Below are 20,362 nucleotides of genomic sequence, written 5' to 3' on the forward strand. Positions count from 1 at the left end.
TAAACTCACCCCACACAGCTACTGCTGTTGTCCTGCAACATCCCCTTATCATTCACTAAACTCACCCCACACAGCTACTGCTGTTGTCCTGTGACGTCCCCTTATCATTCACTAAACTCACCCCACACAGCTACTGCTGTTGTCCTGCAACGTCCACTTATCATTCACTAAACTCACCCCACACAGCTACTGCTGTTGTCCTGCAACGTCCCCTTATCATTCACTAAACTCACCCCACACAGCTACTGCTGTTATCATTCACTAAACTCAGCCCACACAGCTACTGCTGTTGTCCTGCAACGTCCCCTTATCATTGACTAAACTCACCCCACAAAGCCATCAGTTTTTATGGACTGCTGAATCGGACATAAACTAGTGTTTACTTTTTTTTTTTTTTTTTTTAAGATATTTTTTTGCGGCTTACGCCTTTTTATTGATTTTTGAAGGGACAGACAGTAGGCTGACAGGAAACGGGAGAGAGATGGGGGGATGACATGCAGTAAAGGCCGTGTCGGGTCCGGGAGTCGAACCCGCGGCACACTGCGACTGGATTACCAGTCCGGTGCCCAGACCGTTACGCCACGGCCTGGGCCACTGTTTACTTTTTTTTTTAACTCGAGGTTTAACTCGAGTCTCGAATTGGCGTTTCAACAGTATTGTTTCAAAAGCATGGACAAAGTGGCGGTGGCTGATGACAAGAAATACCCTAACCCTACATCCAATCAACAGCAACAACGCCACTACGCAACAGGTGACGTTACAAAATACGAGTCAAACAGGAGGCTGGCCACTGGCCAGGCTGATAGCGGAGCGACAGTACAAATTCACAGAACGCAGCGAATCAGGCTTGGAACGGGGCTAGTATCGCAATGCATTGCTGAATAGATTCTTTTTGACACCGCTACTAATCTGCCCGTCTTCTCACCTTGATAATCTCTACTAGCTGGTCCACACCGCTGTCCCCAGGGAAGATGGGCTGTCCCAGCAGTAGCTCGGCCAGCACGCACCCGGCCGACCAGATGTCGATGTTGGACGTGTAGTCGGTGGCGCCGAAGATGAGCTCAGGGGCGCGGTAGTACCGCGAACAGATGTAGGACACGTTGGGCTCGCCACGGACCAGCTGCTTTGCACTGGACAGACGAGACCACATGATTGAGCGGGTGGGGAGGCAGGGAGAGATGGAGAGAGAGGAGCAAACAAGTAGTTAGAAGGAAAGGAGGTATTGCACTCCAGATAGCCAACGTCTGTAAGATTAGAACACGATTGGACGCATTTCAGACCCAGGGCATTCTACTACTGTAGTTTATACAATATCCAGCTGGTTCCCTAGCATGTGTATTTAAGGGTTTTGTGGCTTTTTGCATCAGGGTATATTTTATGTATCCATTTAATTGAATAGTGAAAAATACATTAAAAACAATATAATATGAGTTGGTTAGTAAGCCTTGCCGAGCCATGAGGCTGTTTCTGTAGCATGAGGCAGCTCATACCCCCTGGACATGACTCTAGTATGTCATCCCTGGACATGGCGCTACTACGTCACAGGGACTTACCCCCAATCCAACCCTTGATGCTGAGTGCCAAGCACGGAGGCACTGGTAAGACCCAGTGGATCGAACCTCATCCTCCCAGTCTCAGGGCGGACACTAATGACAAGGCCACTGAGCTGGTATCAAATAATAATATCAACATAGTATTTATAATTTTGTACGAACTGACCAATATGTTTTTTGAGTGGTGCAAACCACTCCTACAACCAGCTTGCAATGTCCTTGTACTTGTTTGTTTGTTTGTGTGTGTGTCTGTCTGTCTGTTTGAGCATGAGTATGTGACTTAATAATAGCAGTAGGGGGCGCCAGAAACAGTGAGAGGGGTAGTGACTCTAATGAGAGAGAGTGAGTGAGAGAGAGAGAGAGGGGGGGGGGGGGGGGGGGGAATTGCACCACTCAGTTCACACGTGTGTGATTTTTTCTTAAAGAAAGATGTAACATTATTGTGCAAAAAGAAAGTTAGTTTAAAGAAAGAAAGAAGACAGACTCCTCTAGTCTGAGTTAGGTTTGGTGGTGCCTTTTCCCTTTTATGTGACGTGATCTGTAATATAATATCAAATTGGTAGGCCTACTATTAGCACATACTGTTAAATTACTCAGCTTGGGAATCTGCAGCAAAGTAAACTTGACCAGGACAACCCCAGATTATTACTAATAAACGCACATGGGGGAGAGAAGCATAAACTAATTTGGCCCCCACCCTCCGAACCTTCAAAACCGCCCTCAAAACCCACCTTTTCAATATTGCTTGCTCTAGATAACTCATTCCACTGTTTTTATTGATTGTGCAATATTGATAGTGTTTTTCCCCCTAATAAAGTTGTTTTTGTTTGTAATTTGTCCTTTTCTTATGCCCCCCCATGTAAAGCGTCTGTGGGGGCTGTATATATTTTGAGAAATTATTATTATTATAAATTGCAGGTGCTGCATATCGAGGCAAAGCTCATTGGCATACGAGGCGCAGGCCACCAGAGAAGAGAAGCACCTCTCAGCACCTCTAACCTCACTATCTGGGATTTTTTTTCCCTCCGGCTAAAATAGTCCCCCCCCCACAAAGTAAACAACCAGAACAGGAAGTGGTTAGCTTGAGTCAGATACAGACAAGTTGAGATTGAGACAAGTTACGAAACAGAAACACCTCGCGAGTGCACACACACACACACACACACACACACACACACACACACACACACACACACACACAGTGAGCAAACAACACATGCCCCCGAGGTCCACTCACCTGCCAAAGTCACAGAGTTTGAGGATGGCCGTCTCTGGGTCCACTAGGAGGTTCTGTGGCTTGATGTCTCTGTGACACACGCCCTGGGAATGGATATAGGCCAGACTGCGGAACAGCTGGTACATGTACACCTGAGGGGGGAGGGGGGGGCACACAAACAGACCTGTTGGTTGGGGCAGAGTGCAAAGTGCTGCCATTTGACAATATACACATACGAGTGTTTCAGAGACGCATTTGGAGCAGTGATGTTTTGCAACCAAGTGAAGAATGGACTTGTACTGGATCTCTTGCCCACTAGTCCCTTCCTAACATTTTAGTCCGTTTTTATGTGTTGACGAAATTGTCAGTATATTTAGTCTTAGGCCTCTTTTAGACGGCGACGATCTCCATATAACACGTCAAAGTCCCGTTGCGTTCTCATTTTTTCTTACCCTTTACACGAGAACGCACACGTTATGATATGATGTGCTATTATGCTATACTGTCGCTAGGTGGCGATAACGGGCTGCCAAATAGACAGGTCACCCACGTACAAGAAGAAGAAGCCCTTCACGCAAGCGGCGCAACACTGCTCTGGGCGCGCCACGGGATGGTATATATTTTATAATACATTAGGCTACATAAACGCTGCTGCCGTGGCTGCCGTCTATCACAAGGCTTTTTATTTACATCATGGTTTTACATTCAACATCGCTGATGAGCATCACTTTGTAGGCGAGGAGGGAGGCTTGTTCAGGAACTCCATTATATCATAATGATATGGCTCTGCATCAATGTAATAAACATATGTGCTGTGAGCCAACGTGAGCCATGATGTCATAAGTTTTGCAGATTCACCGTTTTGCCTGTTTATATGGAGACCATAGGAAACGGCGTTCTCAAAGATTTCCACTCTTGGAGGTGGTTTCACTTCGTTGCGTTTTCACCTCCTGAGAACACGGTTCTCGTCTAAATGACAGCAGCAAACGATACTTTATTTTGACGTTTTATATGAACACCATCCTCGTGTAAATAGCACCTTAGTTTTAGTCATCATAGCTTAGTTTTCATTTAGTTTCCATTCAGGTTTCCTTAGTGGAAAAAGGTAGTCGACGAACATTTTTCGACAAAACCAACACTGTTATGAGAGAACATTCAATGACAATATCAGATCTACAAGTTCACGATGAGTCCCGTCATGAACCCTAGCATCCCTATTCTGGCCATGTCATAATTTGCAAAACATTTGAATTAAATAATAGCATATCTACATCTGAGCTTGTAGATTTTTTTGGCCATTTTTTGGTGAAGATATTTAGTGTAGAGGAGGGGGGGCCTAATACAGACCCCTGTAGGCACCCTGCTGGTCAACTAAGTACAATATGGCCCACAGGATGATTTGAGGGGAAATAGATGTATATTCACCATTTTATTATGCATCTGGGTTCTCTCCCAGTCCACTGTGTGTGCAGTCTGCTGCGCTGGCAGCTTGTCATGTGTACTTACAAAACATTAGGCAGCAGTTAAACCACCCGCTGTGCCGACGCAAGCATTGGATGCAGTTGTGTAGCCTAGATTTACTGCTGGTCTCAATATGTCTACATTCGTTTCTGCCAATGTTTCTAATGGTTTTTTAACCCATGATTAAGACCTGAGGCCGATTCTACGAATGCCTTCTAAATCAGTAGTTCTCACACACTTTTTCAATAGCCAAGTAAGCCAACACTAAAACCTAAAATGACATGGATGCTCTCAAGGTTTTAATCTGATAATGCAAAGCCAAGGCTCCCAAAAAATAAACAGCATAACTTTCGGTGCTTCTCAAACCCTTTCATGTCCACTTGTCCAGCACCCCCAAATTGATATGGATTTGGCTGCGGACCCCCATGTGAAAATGTTGTGTGCCAGGGATGCCCAGAAGAGAAGACTTGTTAAAAATGAAAAATAGCAGATATACAAGCTCGCAGCAGCAAGTATAAGCACGTCAGGGAAGCAGAAACTAATATAGCTCCACTTTACAGTACACCGCACATTCACAATCATGCAAATCAGCCATTACACCCAAAGCCTGTTAACTAAGCCTGTCTAATGTGGCTGGGTGAGAGCCCACATTAACACATTTACACCCGAGGACGATTCTTAAAAAATGTCTTCTAACTCCCAAAAGTTTTCTGAAAAACCTGAATTTCTGTGTCAGTGGATACTCTACCTTTTTCATGTCAAGGAACCACAGAATTATCTGTATTTGGCCGCAGACTCCCCCCCCCCCACCCCCTACAAGTCCACCTACAAGTTCATAGCGCTATGAGTTTGTAGATCTACTATTTTTTCAACAGCTAAAGCATAAGATAATGCTTAAAACTCCAAAAGGGGCAGAGTTTAACAAAATGACAGAATTGTGCAAAGGCCAGTGCACCAAGACACTTGAGATGAGAAATCATAGCACTTGTGCATTATATCCTTCGCCGTCTTTGGGACACAAGTGGACATTAGAGCATCCAGTGAATTCTCAGTTGCATGAAAGTAGGGCTGCAACTGACGATTACTTTATCAGCGATTATATTCGATTAACTGAAACTGAGGCGCAAATAGTTTTTCATCTTTTTTTTGCCAACTATCAAAAAAACTGATATGAAGACATTGTAATTGATTCTTATAATCAACTAAATCAATTTTCTGAATAACCACTTTTTGTAATAAAACAAAACTAAAAAATAAATAGCAATCTCTCCCCAAAATCAATCGTTTTCTATTTTTATAATTGGTTAAATCAGTAGACAATCCTATATACTGCATGTTTCCTACTGTACCAATGGATATCTAAAAAAAGAAAGAAAAAAAGGTGTCTGTGTGGATGTCTCAAACTGCCAGTCACTGTGGCCTGTTAACGGTGGGTTTTTCAACACATTGTGTATAGGTGGGTGTTGTGGGGTGGTCTGTGATGGACGCAGCCCGGAGGGAATGGGGGGGAAGACTGCTGTTAAGCCCAAGAGACGTCAGACAGACGTGCAGTCGTGCACGCTAGGCTGCTAAGGATAGGAGGCGTGGGTTTTTTTTTTTTTTTTCCAAGAACACAAAGACAAAATAATGACAGCCGAGAATAGACATTGATTCCTCTCCGCTACCAAAACCACCCCCGTGTCTTCACTCCAGAGGTATCAACAATCCGCCGCTTCCTCTCCTCATAGGAAAAGCAAAGGACGTCATAAAAAGAAAGAAAGAGATAAGCTCCAAAACCAAGAAAACAAATATCTGCGGCATGCACCCAGAAGCATTTCCGACGTGAAATCCTCATCATCATAATAATAATAACGTATTATCATCAACATCATCACGGTCATCTACGCGGAGCAAGCAGAGAAGAACGGCCATAGATTAGACACACTAATAAAGACAAAATGACGGCGAGACCAGAGGAAGGCATGGCAGAGGAGGAGAGGAGAGACATCTTAGGAGTGGTGGGGGGAGAGCAGAACTCCAGAGAGAGAGAGAGACACGCACACACACACACACACAGAGTAATGGAAAGGTGACACTGGAGGAAAGACACTTCGAAGGATGCGAGGAGGAAGCAGGGGATGACGGTGTGTAGACGAGGAGGTGGAGAGAGATAAGGATGTAGGGAAAAACTGAGCCTGTGTGTGTTCAGTAGGCATCCACAGGGGAGGAGAAATGGGCCATGAGACAGCTATAATGTCCTTCCCACAGCTACAGACAGTCAGACATGCACACGTGCGCAGCCTTTTAGACAGGCAACCAAGTGTACTGCAAACAGAATAAATTCTCTTGGGACCAGCTTGGGAAACACTTAAAACAGTGTGGTGCCTGCAAAACTGCTTTTTCTTTTTTTTTAAAGGGCTTTGGTGATTTTTACTACATCCACAGACAGTGAACAAACGATATGTTTCCCCCTCCCAGTTCAACCCATTGAGCTTTATGTCAGAACTCGAAGAACTACTGTGAGGGAGGACCGAGGAAGGTCCCGCTCTGCTCCTATTGGATAAGGAGGTAGGTGGAGGTGGGAGGTTTCCCATTTCGTGGGACTTCACCTGCACTTTAAGTCTCACATAACGACAACCTACCGATATGTCTTGTGATATCGAATCTAAAATTCAATGAATGGTTCCACTGGGTGGAAACTATTCGTTTTGTCGTGGATCCGGAGTTAAAATGATTGATAGTTAGGATTAGGAAACCAAATAGCCCCTTACAAGTCGGTAAGTATGAGGCTGTACAAATGGAACACTCACACAGTTACATTTACACTGAGGTAGATTGGGGTCCCAGAGATGAACATAAAACAAATGGTGTGGCTTGTGGCCCGATGCATATCAAAATGGGTCTGTGACATTAAAATGGTCGGGGCATCCGAATGAAGACTGCTGCAGGAGAGACAGGGAACGTGATGGGACTCACCTTAACGTAGATGATGGGGATGGTGGTCTTGGCCTTGTTGAAGTGCCGAGCCACCCTGTACACCGTCTCTGGCACAAAGTCCAGGACCAGATTCAGGTACACCTCGTCCTTCTGCACAGCGGGATGAGAGCATGGCGAGATCAGAGGTAGACGCGGAAGAGTTGACAAAACACAACACAAAGACGACACACCAATGATAACAGACCGATGACGACTTGTGTGAAAGCGACCAAGTTCTCTTCAATTTTAAACATTCTGAATGAGATCTCCTCATTGGAATGATGAGTTTATGATTTAAAAAAAATTCATAACAAAAAAGAAGTATGCTGTGTGTCAGCTGCCATTAAACAACAAAAGATGTGTGTGCCCACAACCTACGTGCATGAGAAAGGAATACGTTTCGTCTCATCGTGAATAAAGTGCGCACCCATCTTCATGCTGAGCGTGTGAAGTGGACATGGGACAGTTGTTCAGGTTAGCCTTTATAAAGTCAGATGTGTGTCAAAAAGAATGATCATTTCTTCAAGGTTTCTTTATGGTGCAGCCAGGGCGGTACATACGAGCATATTCTGTTTTTCCACTCCAGTGTATTCAGAATTTAGACACGTTTAAAATCATGATCACATTATGGCTCTTTTGAATCTACAGCATGTGTTTTATGAGGAAGGAGGTGGCGCAGTTCATTGTACCGTGTGTTTAAAGGGTTTGGGGGTTTTAACAGATTCATTAGATTCTGATTCTAGCTCATTTAGACAAGCATTGGATCACCAGAACATGATTTCAAAATGATTGTGAAAACCATGAATGCATGTCTCTCTCTTCTGGAGTGTGTGTGTGTGTGTGTGTGTGTGTGTGTGTGTGTGTGTGTGTGTGTGTGTGTGTGTGTGAGAGAGGGGGGGGGGCTGGTGATCTTAAAAGTGATAGAATAGCATTTGTGGTTGAAATGTCAACCCCTAATTGGAACACAATACATGCTCATAGAAGACATTGTTCTGCTACAAGGTGCAACACGACACCCAATGAGAAGACACAATATATAGAATGCAAAAGATGACATGCACAGATTGACAGTTAAATATGTCTACCGGTTGCAGCAGTTATAACAGGTTTACAGATAGGATAAATTAAACCAGTCTGAACCTGGGAAAGGAGTCTAAACCCTCCCCTCTACGTTTGGCATTTCAGCTACTATGACCCAAAGCCAAAACTAGTATTCCGAAACGGAATTCATGAGATTTGACACACTCGGCTGAGTCCGCTCTTTAAAAAAAAATATGTTTACCTAAATGATCTTGAACTAACTTTACTAGACTAATAAATTAATAGTTTGCCTTTGCATCGTTTACTAACCAACACGTTTCTTTTCTCTGTGTTTAAACATTTATATATTTTTAATTGATTGCGTTTTAAACCTTGATCATATCTTACTATCGATTAGCTATTTTCTGTGAAGCACTTTGTAAACGGTTACACTTTTAAAAACTTGATGTACAAAATAAAACATATGAGCTTAGACAAGAGAAAACACACCAAAAACTACGTCTTAAACCCAACCAGCTGAATGAACGGACAATTAAAACACAGGGGAATATGCATCGTTTCACTGTGAATCATTCTTAATGCGCGTGTGATTAAGAGGATGGGCGTGGCAGCGCATTTTCCCTCCAGAGAGGCACTGCTTTCCATAACTAGTCACACAGGCACATACACACCTTCTCTCCGCTGGAGTAGAAGAAGAAAAGTACTGCTTTCCATAACTAGTCACACAGGCACATACATTACACACCTTCTCTCTGCTGCAGTAGAAGAAGAAAAGTACTGCTTTCCATAACTAGTCACACAGGCACATTACACACCTTCTCTCCGCTGCAGTAGAAGAAGAAAAGTACTGCTTTCCATAACTAGTCACACAGGCACATTACACACCTTCTCTCCGCTGGAGTAGAAGAAGTAGCGTAGCCTCACTATGTTGCAGTGGTCCAACTTCCTCATGATTTGTAGTTCTCGGTTCTGCGGAGGACAGAGAGGGTGATTTCATTAGGCCACAGACAACAACGGTTCAGTTATATTGTACAGTGACATTTCACAGAACCACAGTCAGTAGCCGAAATTAATTCCTGTTCATTGATCTTGGAGGTAGGAGTGCCAGGATAATAAGAAATGGTCCACCAAAGAGGATTAGAGAGGGGGGGAAAAAAGTACATTTGAGCGGGGTCTTGCGTTTGAGGCCAAGAAAAATAACAGTGCAGCGCGACACAGGGCAAAGCCATCAGTAACACCGCTTACACCGAAAGGACAATGAAGTCAGAGGGCTGTTCCAGATCGAAAACGAGACAAATTACTTTAAGTGTCACGTCCTACCCTGCCAAGCGTTATCTAGCTCAGGGGGTATAGTTTATCTTTGAGAAGCACGCATTTATAGGTGTAATGAGGTTTTATTGATATTGCACCTAAACCACTGACATTTAAACACAAAGATATCTCACATTTGGCTTTGCAGACACAATAAAAGATCAGCTTGCTAGTTGCCAATTGCTATTACACCGACAATGCCTCGTTAGACACGCAGACATCACCTGGCACAAAGTTGAAATATATATATATGTTACAGTCAAATCGAGAAACCAGAAAAGTCGAGAAAAACGGAGCGAGGGGTGCCTGGCCGTAAAAAACAGGCACCCCTCGTTTAGTTTCTCGATTTTACTGTAGCATATACACTATTAGTCTAGTATAAAACCATGCACCCCGTTGCCATCGAGACACACTCCCCGACTGTAAACAGCTTACTTAAAAAGCCATGACTAGGCGATACCTTAAATCTCTTGTCCTGGAGAACCTTCTTGATGGCCACCATCTCCTGGCTGTCGATGAGGCGCGCCTGGTAGACCACGCCGAACGAGCCGTTGCCGATCACCTTGATGTCCGTGTACGACACTTCCTGCGGGCGGTCGGGGCCCTGGCCGGGCGTGGCGACCACCGTCGTCACCTTGCCACTGTCACCTGGGAGGGAAAAAAGTGACACCGGGTTAAAGCATACTTTGTCCTATGATGAAAATTGCCGATCTACAAGCTCACAGTGTGGAGCATCATGACTGCGACGCTTAATCATTAAACTTTAACATAATATGGAGCTGAGGCTCTGCAAACACCACTGCAATGACAGTCCAACGACAGGTATAGGGGTCAGAATTAAAGACAATTACTCTTTGATTTTGATTAAAGAGTAATTTTGCAAAGCTCAATATTTTCACTGCACTCATATTTTTATACCGTGTCCATTTGTCACAATTTGGTGGACAACTTCTCAGATACGACTACAGCGTACAGACACAAATAGTCACTGGTTATGACTGTGGAAAATAAAACTGCTGTATATACACTACAGCTCTATCATGTGACTGTGACATGTGCTGCACAATTACCAGCTGATATTTAATAAAGTTGAACTATAATCGCATTTAAACACTAGAATTTAAGGAAACACCCGGGGGCGTACAAAATGCAGACTCCGAGACGTTTGTGCGTGTCTGTGGCAGAGCTTGCAGTCCATCATCATGCCCGGGCCTGGGCTTTTATAGGCTTACTTGTGCATACCAGAGTTAGATTTTCCTATTTCTTACTTTGCTCCCCAAGATTTTGTCAGATAGATAAAGACCTTTAGGCTTTATAGATCCTGCAGTGGAAATTTGGTTTGGCAGAACGGGACAGATACAAAAAGAGAATACAGATGGGTGGAACAATGTTAATACTTAAGACTTTTGTTCCGATACCAATACTGGTATCGGTTACTTGGGCCGATACCACCCTCAAGTACTCGTACTCGGTACTCGTAACCGGCCCCCGATACTTTGACCCAAGTACCAAAACATCGATTTGACACTGGGCTGAACAAATGCAACGGGAGCAAGTCTGACCCAACACTGCAGCAAATCGCCAAAAACAGCCGATCTACAAGCATAAATGACAACTGACAAGTGTCATTAAAAGGGGGTAAAATAAGTAGTTAGTAGGTTACTCAACAAAAATTAAGTACTCGTATCGGTACTCGGTATCAGCGAGTACTAAAAAATTAAGTACTTGTACTCTGTCTGAAAAAAAGTGGTATCGGGACAACTACTTATTATCACAAGACAGGGTCTAATAATAATAATGACGTGGCTTCCATGTGGAGCCTGTCTTCACTTGGCCAGTCTCTAACGTCATGCCGACTATGACATCACCAGCACAATGGTGTAAGAAATTTTAGGCAAAGTTTCAATCCCATCCAAAACGTCACAGTACTTCCTTGGCCTACTGGCAGCGTGCACACAACATTTGGTGCCGGGTTGGTCCAGCCAGCGGTTTGTAAGATCAGCCATGGATAGACTCGCAGACAGAAAGACAAACTCACAGACCCATATTAAGACGGCTCTTCGGCTACAGTGCCACATTGTAAAAAAAAAAAAACTTGGATCGTGTGCATCAGATGACAGGAATATTGCAATACTGGACAACAGCTTCATACAGTGCAACATGGCTACCCGCAAAGCTCTGACCCGCTACCAACCAACACCCCCCCGAGGAGAGAGAGAGCTAAACGCTGACAAGCACTCCCTGTGTCTCTAAACGGCCATGACCTCCAAGACAGCAGGCTCCCGGCAGACACACACAACGCAACCACCAGCTGGTAATGAGCTGCTCTCCTCAGCTTTCCCCACAACACCGCGCTCCCCCATAGGGGGGGAAAAAAACGGCACAACATGGCCCAACCAAGCTCCACAACACCACAGTCACCATGTGACCTCACCTCGTGGGCCCCGTTCCAATACCAACACACGACCGCGCTCCCTCCACATAACAGAAAGAGAGATCTAGAATAAACAGGGAAGCTAGGTGCATGCCTACATGGGTGAGACAACTGATTGATAACGCTGAGGAAGGCCATACAGGCCAAAACGCATACGTTTTCATTCTCAGAGGTAATTAAAATCATATAAAAAAGGACATACAATGAGTACTGGCATTTTCTTCGAGCCTTGCACCTAGAAGGATTTTGTTTGAACCTGGAGTGCTGCAGGGTTGTCTGCTACGGCAGTATTTTTCTCGGAGACAAATAAAACCCCTGTGTCGTTATTAGAGGTTGTAGGAGGAGAGCTGTGAGGTGTATGTGCTCTAAACGTACATAGGTCAGGGATGCTGCGGGCTAATGTTCCACCAGGAAGAAAACAGGCAGTGAGCTGCTTACAGTCTAACATTGACCGACAGGCCCTAGTAAGGGTCAAAACAGTGGCTTTGTCTGCGTGCGCGCTGTGTGTGTACTGTCTGTCTGTGTGTGTCTGTGTGTGTGTGTCACGTGCAGGGTCGGGAGCTGATCTGACTGACAAATCAGCCCCAGAAGCCGACATGGAGGGTAAAGGAGGGAAAGCTAGGTGAGAGGCATGTTGCCAAACAGCTTGTCAGAGCCTGCGATAAAATTGCACGGACAGCAGCACGCAAATACGCGCGTTCGTCAATACCACTGGCTATGCGTCATCAAATGGGAAGTGGATGACTGTGCATCGAGTGCCAGAGCGCTCACTGACTCCCGTTGCCACGTTGGTCCGTCTTTGCAATACACATGGAGGCCCAGGCCACAGCGACCAGATACCAACACTTCACACGTCAAGTTGTCAGCATGCCAGTGTTGATACAATTACCTTGTTGACTGTTTTAAGTGGGTTGAGCTCTGGAACAACCCGACGCTCAACGGCTCAACCCACATGAAACAGTTGAAATGGTAATGAGCTTCTGCAAATCCCCCTCCCCACACTCAGCCCTGGTCATGAGCCAGTGTTGTTCGTCGACTACCTTTTTCCACTGACTAAAACTAAATAAAAACTAAATATGACTAAAACTAAGACTAAATATATTGACAAGAAGTGGACAAGAGATCCGGTTTTATACTAGGCATGCTGAAAATAGCAGATCTACAAGCTCACAACACAAACTCTGCCATTACAACGACATCAAGGCCTGTCAAAAAAAAAAGAAAAAAATCAAAAGTCAACTAAATCAACTGTAGATTTAGTCGACTAAAATCGTATGACATTTAGTCGACTAAAACTGGACTAACGCTATAACATTCCAAGTGACTAAAATGTGACTAAAACTAAATGAAAATGATTAAAAAGACTGACTAAAACTAAAATGTGCTAGCCTGTCATGAACAACACGGCTGGAAAGGTCCAATTATTGGAGACCACCGGCACAATCGCCCTCAAATAGGAGACGGAAACATACGCCATCATCCGTGTTGTTTTTCTTTTCGTTTTGTAATATCACTTATTTCAGATACACAGTATCCTTTGTCACCTTTTTTGATAGATGCTAGTTACATAGTTTTATGTAAACTCATGTAGTTGACTTGTTGGGTTTGTTTCACTTGACCACAAACTACTAGGGTTCATGCCATTTAGTTAGATACAGTATCAAGTAACAAGTTACTCTGGATAAGAGAGCATCCGGTAAATGCCTGAATAAATAAGACATTGTAAGGAGACAGGAAGGGTGACGGAGGAGGAGGATGACATGCAGTATACCGAGTATAGCACCTCCGGGAGGACTCGAGTCGAAGTCAGCTATGGGAAGGACTCTAGTCTCATTTATATGGTATGCAGTGCACTCTTCTTACTCTGTGACCCACTGGGGTAGGGGTGGGCGGTATGGTGATAAAATATCGTATGGTGATACAATGTCTCCTCTCCACGATTTGTATATGTATATATCGTGATACAGTGAATGTGCATTCACTGTATCTAAATGCTCAGTTACTCCTTTTTCTTTTGGTTACCTAATAATAATAATATAAATAATAATATAAATAATAACCCTAAAAGACGCAAGAAAAAATACTGTGATATTATATTTTTCCATATTGCCCACCCCACTGATGCAACCCAGACGATGTTCTTTTCATGAGAGCCATGGAAACTCAAGGTCCACCGGGTCCTCTTGACCAAGTTCTGAAGAGCCACCACTGTAAGCATCCTCTCACTCCGACCGTCCTCGTCCATGAACTGTGCGTTTCTGCTCAGCCCTCCAGTGAGTCCAGCCAGACTGCAGCAAACCGTGCGCACAGCAGAGAGACGGACAGGACAACACCAGCTGCCAATCAATGAGCTGCACAATGCCAGCCAGCGCCCATAAGCATGCTGGCAAGATTGCCACTGACCCCGCTCACCCAAGGCAACCACCTGTTTCAGAAACTCCCCTCAGGACGGTGGTTCTGTGTCATCAGAAAAAGGACCACACGCAGGCATGGCACCTGAACAGCTTCTTTCCCAGGGCTAATACTCTCCTCAACATGCCATTCAACAGGAGACAATGACTACTTTCCTATGTGTGCACTTTATTGAACTTAATACTCACTTTGAGTGGTGGTGCAACCACTCCTATAGACAGCTATGTGTGTGTGTGTGTGTGTGTGTGTGTCCCTGTGTCTGAGCACGGAAGTAGCATATAGTCACCACCAAGTGTCACTCTTGTGCAGAGTGTCACTGTTGTGCAGCCTAACACACACAGAGGCCAAGGAGTACAGTACAGTACGACTCACTTCAGACAGGTCTGATTTTTTTACTTGTTTCGTATTCTTATAACATATTGTATATGGTTTACTCCAAGTGCACTTGTTCCGACTGTAATCTCACTGTACATCAGAGGTGTGAAGGATCTTCAATGGCCACAGAATTTGATCACAATTCAGCAGTTTCTGCAGTTCAATTATAACTTTACAACTGTGCTGCTGCCTATACAGTAATCTAATAAATATATAAAAAAAGAGGGAAAAAAAGCTTTTCAAATAGCAGCAGTAAGACGTTCACAAACTGCAATATTCTGTGTTAATTTAACTAAAGAGTGTAGTACTGTACAAATGTAACCAAATGTACCCGTGATGTTTCGGCAGCTAGGGGACGCGAGTTGACTTGTGTAAAGCGGTGAGAAATGTTTGTCCACTTTCAAAGTACTGAAACAAGCTTGTTGGACCACACAGACAGTGGCCTTGTGGTTAGAGTGTCCTGGAACTGGGAGGTCGGGGGTTCGATCCCCGGCCGGGTCATACCAAAGACTGTAAAAATGGGATCCAAAGATGCCTCCCTGCTTGGCACTCAGCATCAATGGGTTGGATTAGGGGTCAAATCAACGAATGATTCCCGAGCGCGATGCACGCTGCGGCTCACCGCTCCAAGAGATGGGTCAAATGCGGAGAATAAATTTCACTGCGGTAACGTATGTGACTAATCGTATTATCGTATGCCTTTGACTTGCTGACCCAGCCTCACTCAGTCCATGAGAAGCTGTGGAGCATCAGTAGCATTATCTTACAGGTACTGTAAGTGTAATGTTTTTGTTAAAATAAGTGTTAAATAGCTCCATCCATTCACATCCCCATATTAATAATTGCAATAGTGTGTTTTGTTCACTGTGGTGTAAGGAACCTTTAATAATCTTTGTACGCTTTGGAGCTTACCTAAGTACTTTTGGCCTCGGCCCGGCACCTAGCATTTCGTTAGTGTATGTGCGTGCTCTGCAGCTCTTTAATAACTTAACTACAGGAACATAATATCTTGTCGGGATACCAATTTCATCCAATCAGCAGAGAGGAACTCATCCAGTCGTGATAAACAATTCTACTTGTCTATCAAGTGAAATTGGAAGTGAGGAAACCAAGTAATGAGCAAACAAATTTGTAACTGGAACATTTTAAGACAAATTTCCCGATAGGATGAAAATGTGTCCCACCTCCTGAACATCCACATCCGGGTTGTGGAACTGGTACATCTTAATTACAATTAATTTCTAGTACACCTCTACAAGTAAGTAGTTGTCTTTTTATGCCAACCTGACTCAAAACAAAATGTACCTGGGACATTTGGTGAATACAAGTGATTGTGATCCTGTCCCCGCACGGCTGTCAAGACAAATCCCTATAGAGCAAATGATGCAAGTCACAATATCATTCTGAATAGATGATATAACAGAACACTTGAGATTGACCCGAGAAATTGTGACATTACTGTCTCAAGGTTGCTACTGATGGCCATTTGTGAAGAGATGCTCAACGCAGCAATACAGCGGTTCAACACCTCTCTAGAGCTTTTTCATTAAGTTAAGCACAGTAAGTGGCAGACATCAATCGATAACTGGGCCTGTATGACTGAGCTAGCTCATGTCTCTGCCTTCGCAGCACCTGAAATTCCTGTGGTCACTCGCTGCCCATGAATAGGGAGGTCCTACAGTCCAGTTCTGCACTGCTGCTTGTTAGCATCACTTTTGACCTCTTTTTAACCAAGTTGAGTCCGAGGGTAGCACATTAAATATGGAGTAGCTGTGGCATGATAGGCCCTTGAATAATGAATGCAAAAATGAGCACTCCAACCAGCTGTCAGTGAAGAGCTTTGCTTTCCGTGGAAACGTACGCATGCCTGATGAATGAGAGTCAAAGAGGACGAGAGAAGAGCAAGTTCCAATGTGGCGAGACAGTTTTTAATTAATTGGATAGTTAAGAGATCATTTCTAAAAATAACAACTCTAGTGCACTCATTACCTCACGAAAAGGATCAGCAAATGCATGGCCATATCTGCCATCTCAGAGTTTGGTAATTACCATCCGTGGTGGCATCTAAGGAATTGTGATAGTTGTGTTAACGGTGGTGTGTTGGCTGAAGCTGGACTGAGGAGACGGCAATGCACTCAAGGAATATGAGGTAATTCTAACTGAGGGTGATGAATCAGTCCAAATCCTAGTGGTGCCGGCCGGGCCTTGTAATTCATAATGAATGGTTTGCCGGCTGCCACTGTCCAATGTCTATGTAATAACTAAACGGAAAGTACAAAGTGGGCCACATAATTCATATTATGCAATACAATGAATTAATCATAAACTAAAAACTAACGGCAACATTAAGCCAGTTTAAAACATATATAAGGTAGCCGTGGGTAATAAAGACAGTGCATCTGCCCCGAGTAACCCTATGAGCTTCATTCATAGTTTTAACAAATTTTGATACTCTTTGTTATTGCTTCAAATAAAAATAAAAAACGACATCCTCTGCAATGACATGCAACTTCAATTACATCCAATGACTCTTAATCTTCATGATAGTAATCAATAGCACATGTCCCATTTGGCAATATTGACAGAAATCTGATTTTGAACACCGGAAACTGCCAAAACTGCACTCTTTATGTTTCACTGTAACCCAGGATCCAGTTAATAATGCCGACCTGCTGTGTGACACTGTCCTGCCTCCTGTTTCCCGGTCTCTACGTTTACACCTTGCAGGTCAAGTGTTACTTCTAGCAGCCTTGAAAAACAAGTCTGCAGTAGCCAATGCAGCACTTTTGTTTTGGGGGGAATCTGCGAGGTGCGAGACACCTTCAACGTGGGAACAATGCTTTCTCAGCGAGGAACACCCGGGACGGAGCTATGTGAGCAAGAAAAACACTTTAATGTCCATTCAAAGACAAGAAAATGCTAAAGTCAGTGAGCCAACGACAACAGAAATCCAATAGATTGATATTGCAGTTTCAGCTATAAAGGTCAAACAAGGGCCTATGTGTGGGGACATTGGCCCACACCGAGTGCACGGCCAGACTGAGACACAATTTTTGTCTTCTTAATTTAATGAGTCTGGCCCGCCTCGTACCATACTTCTGCACCGTTTCATAATTTCTCCAAAATATACCCTCCCCCACTCCTCGTCTTACTCTTTATTTCATATCACCTCAAAAAAACCACCAGCCCATGAGGTTTACACTGTCGAGTTAAACTCTTTCACATGGCTATAAGAACTGCCAGAGCTGGCCCAAACTTGTGATCTCCAGCACGTCAATGGCATGGTTAGATCGGTGTGAGGCTTATGAATTTCAAACATAGAAATCTAGTGTTTCAACCTAGTTGAGTGAGAATACTCCAACAACTGGGTTTGTGCCTTATATTATGCTTTTGCACGTTGCCCACTAACTTTACCGAATATAAATTGTGATGATGCAATATTCCAGCTATGATCTCTACCAAGTCTGGCCTTGTAAATTATTGTCATGAAACACCACCAGATGCATCTTTTATGTTGTAATGGTGCTGTTAGAACTAGATTACAGTAAATTAATCAACACTGCATGTCTTTACTTTTGAGTAAAGACATGCAGTGTTGATTAATTTACTGTAATCTAGTTCTACCTACAGGGCAAACAAGGCAAACAATGTGCTTTACACCAAAGCTTACAAAAGAATAAGTTAATTCAGAAGCTGGCTTGATTGGTGCTGTCATTGTTAACAGGACTGGAGTATTGCATAAGGCAACATTGCAAGCAAATCTGGTATCTGACTGCAGCTACGCTACAGTCAGTACATGCTTACATGGTTGAGGCACGTTATTATTACTGTCTCGGGAGAGAATTAGCAGTAGTTATCCATTTGACTAGGCCAGTTTAGATGTTTTTTCTCAGTTAAACAATGCTTATAAAACTATATCAACTAGACATGTTCCTATACATGATGCCAACACACATGACATATGGCTAGCCGATTGTACACCAGCTAATGTTCGATAGCCCACAAACTAGGCAATCGTAGTGACTTGCACTCATCGTTGGTTTGTTAACGTTAATATACCGATCTAAGAGTTGTACTAACGTTCACCTAGTCCAAGTCTAAGGACACCTAACGTTTAGGCAAGACCAGACGACTGGAGACGACGCCTAACCCCCTTCATTTTCATCTCTCTCGCCCCTTTCGCGACGTTAACAGGCTAGCTATCTTCATCTCTGATCAACGACGAACTTGAAATGCTATTTAACGCCATGGAATTCACACAATGTTCACGTTTGAAATTAGACCTATTTCTCACTTCATGCCAATATGTTTGCCACTATAGCCCTGCAGTAACAGCAGCTAACGTTAGCTAGGCTATGAAAGCCCTTGATGGCAGAACCCCATACTGGAAAAACATAGCGTTAGCCTGCTAACTAGCCAGCCTGGGATCTAGAATGAAGACACCCAAGGATTCAACACGTATGTCACAAGTGTGATTTCAGATGTGAAGGGAGGTCCGGATAACGGCACAAAAATGACATGTTTTCAATTCATTTTTCCCCCCCCATGTGAGAAATGGTGTAGCGTTCTCATATCACTTGTCAAGAGGGGTTCGGGGGGCTTTAATGGTGTCGGGTCCCCATGAAACTACAGGCTAACCACCGTCACACAGTGTATGCGGCGTCACTGACCCATCCTTGGCGTCTCTATTGCAGACTGATCGTGTGCTAACGGCGCTAGCCGTTCGGCTAAAACATAATAATAAAAAAAAGCCGTTTGTCACACGATTGTCAATAATTGTATCGCTTGACGCGTAATCTCGCCGACCCGGGGGTTACTTACGGTACGGATTGGCGTAATAATTAATACTCACGGGTTAGTTTTAGATTTCCAAAGCTCGTCGAGCTGCTCCCACTGGCCTGAGAAGCCCCGGTCTTTCCTGCCGCGCTCCCACCGGCCACCGACGACCCTCCACCGGCTGCTGCGGCCCCGGGAGCTCCTGGAGGCTCGGCGAAGGAGCTCGTCCTGGGCCGCCCGCTGCCGCTCATATTTTAACTGAAAGCCGGGGCAGGGGGGAGGTAATCGCTATAAAGGAGCCAAGCGGGGCACAGGCTCGAGCTATATTTCCCTTAAAAGATTCGATATAAATGAAATTGCACTCCGATAGCGTTTCGTATGCTAAGGCTGTTCGTCTCCCCCTTTCTTCTTCTCCTGTGGAGCGCTGTTGGTTGGGGGACCGGGGGACTTCACGCACGACGACGTACAGGTCGCGTTGACTTGTGGGATATGAAGTTTTCTATCTATGGCCGTTAGCAGTCGTCGGAGTTGACTGCTCATGTAAAATGCAGACTAGACTCAACAAGGTCATTTTAACCGATGGAAAAGCTGACTCTACCGCAGTGTCTGTATTTTAGTTTGTATTTTACTGTAGCAGCGATGTTATGATACAGCTGATACATGAAGCTTCATTTTAATTAAATTGTTGTAAATTATTCATATTTTGTTTTCAGTGAAATGCACGGTGCACCAACAACATCACTGAGACAAAATCCACCACGCACAAACACAACCTGACATCTTCCAAACCTAAAGTTAACTGTACATTTATTATTAATAATAATATGA

The 20,362-nt window shown here is 44.1% G+C and overlaps 1 protein-coding gene across 1 annotated transcript in view; it reads right to left on the reverse strand.

Moving 5' to 3' along the window:
- The window catches only part of gsk3ab (glycogen synthase kinase 3 alpha b), a 33,894-nt gene extending 13,696 nt beyond the window's left edge, over positions 1-20,198 (reverse strand). The window contains exons 1-6 of the mRNA XM_083761461.1: positions 19,611-20,198; positions 9,998-10,185; positions 9,112-9,195; positions 7,186-7,296; positions 2,791-2,921; positions 926-1,130 (exon numbers count right to left, since the gene is read on the reverse strand). Of these exons, the coding sequence (XP_083617587.1) occupies positions 926-1,130; positions 2,791-2,921; positions 7,186-7,296; positions 9,112-9,195; positions 9,998-10,185; positions 19,611-19,785 (894 nt within the window). The 5' untranslated portion in view covers positions 19,786-20,198. The remainder of the gene's footprint in view (positions 1-925; positions 1,131-2,790; positions 2,922-7,185; positions 7,297-9,111; positions 9,196-9,997; positions 10,186-19,610) is intronic.
- Between the last annotated feature and the right edge of the window lie 164 nt (positions 20,199-20,362).

The sequence above is a fragment of the Protomyctophum parallelum genome (genome assembly GCF_964188405.1).
Source record: "Protomyctophum parallelum genome assembly, chromosome: 3".
NCBI classification, from domain to species: Eukaryota; Metazoa; Chordata; class Actinopteri; order Myctophiformes; family Myctophidae; genus Protomyctophum; species Protomyctophum parallelum.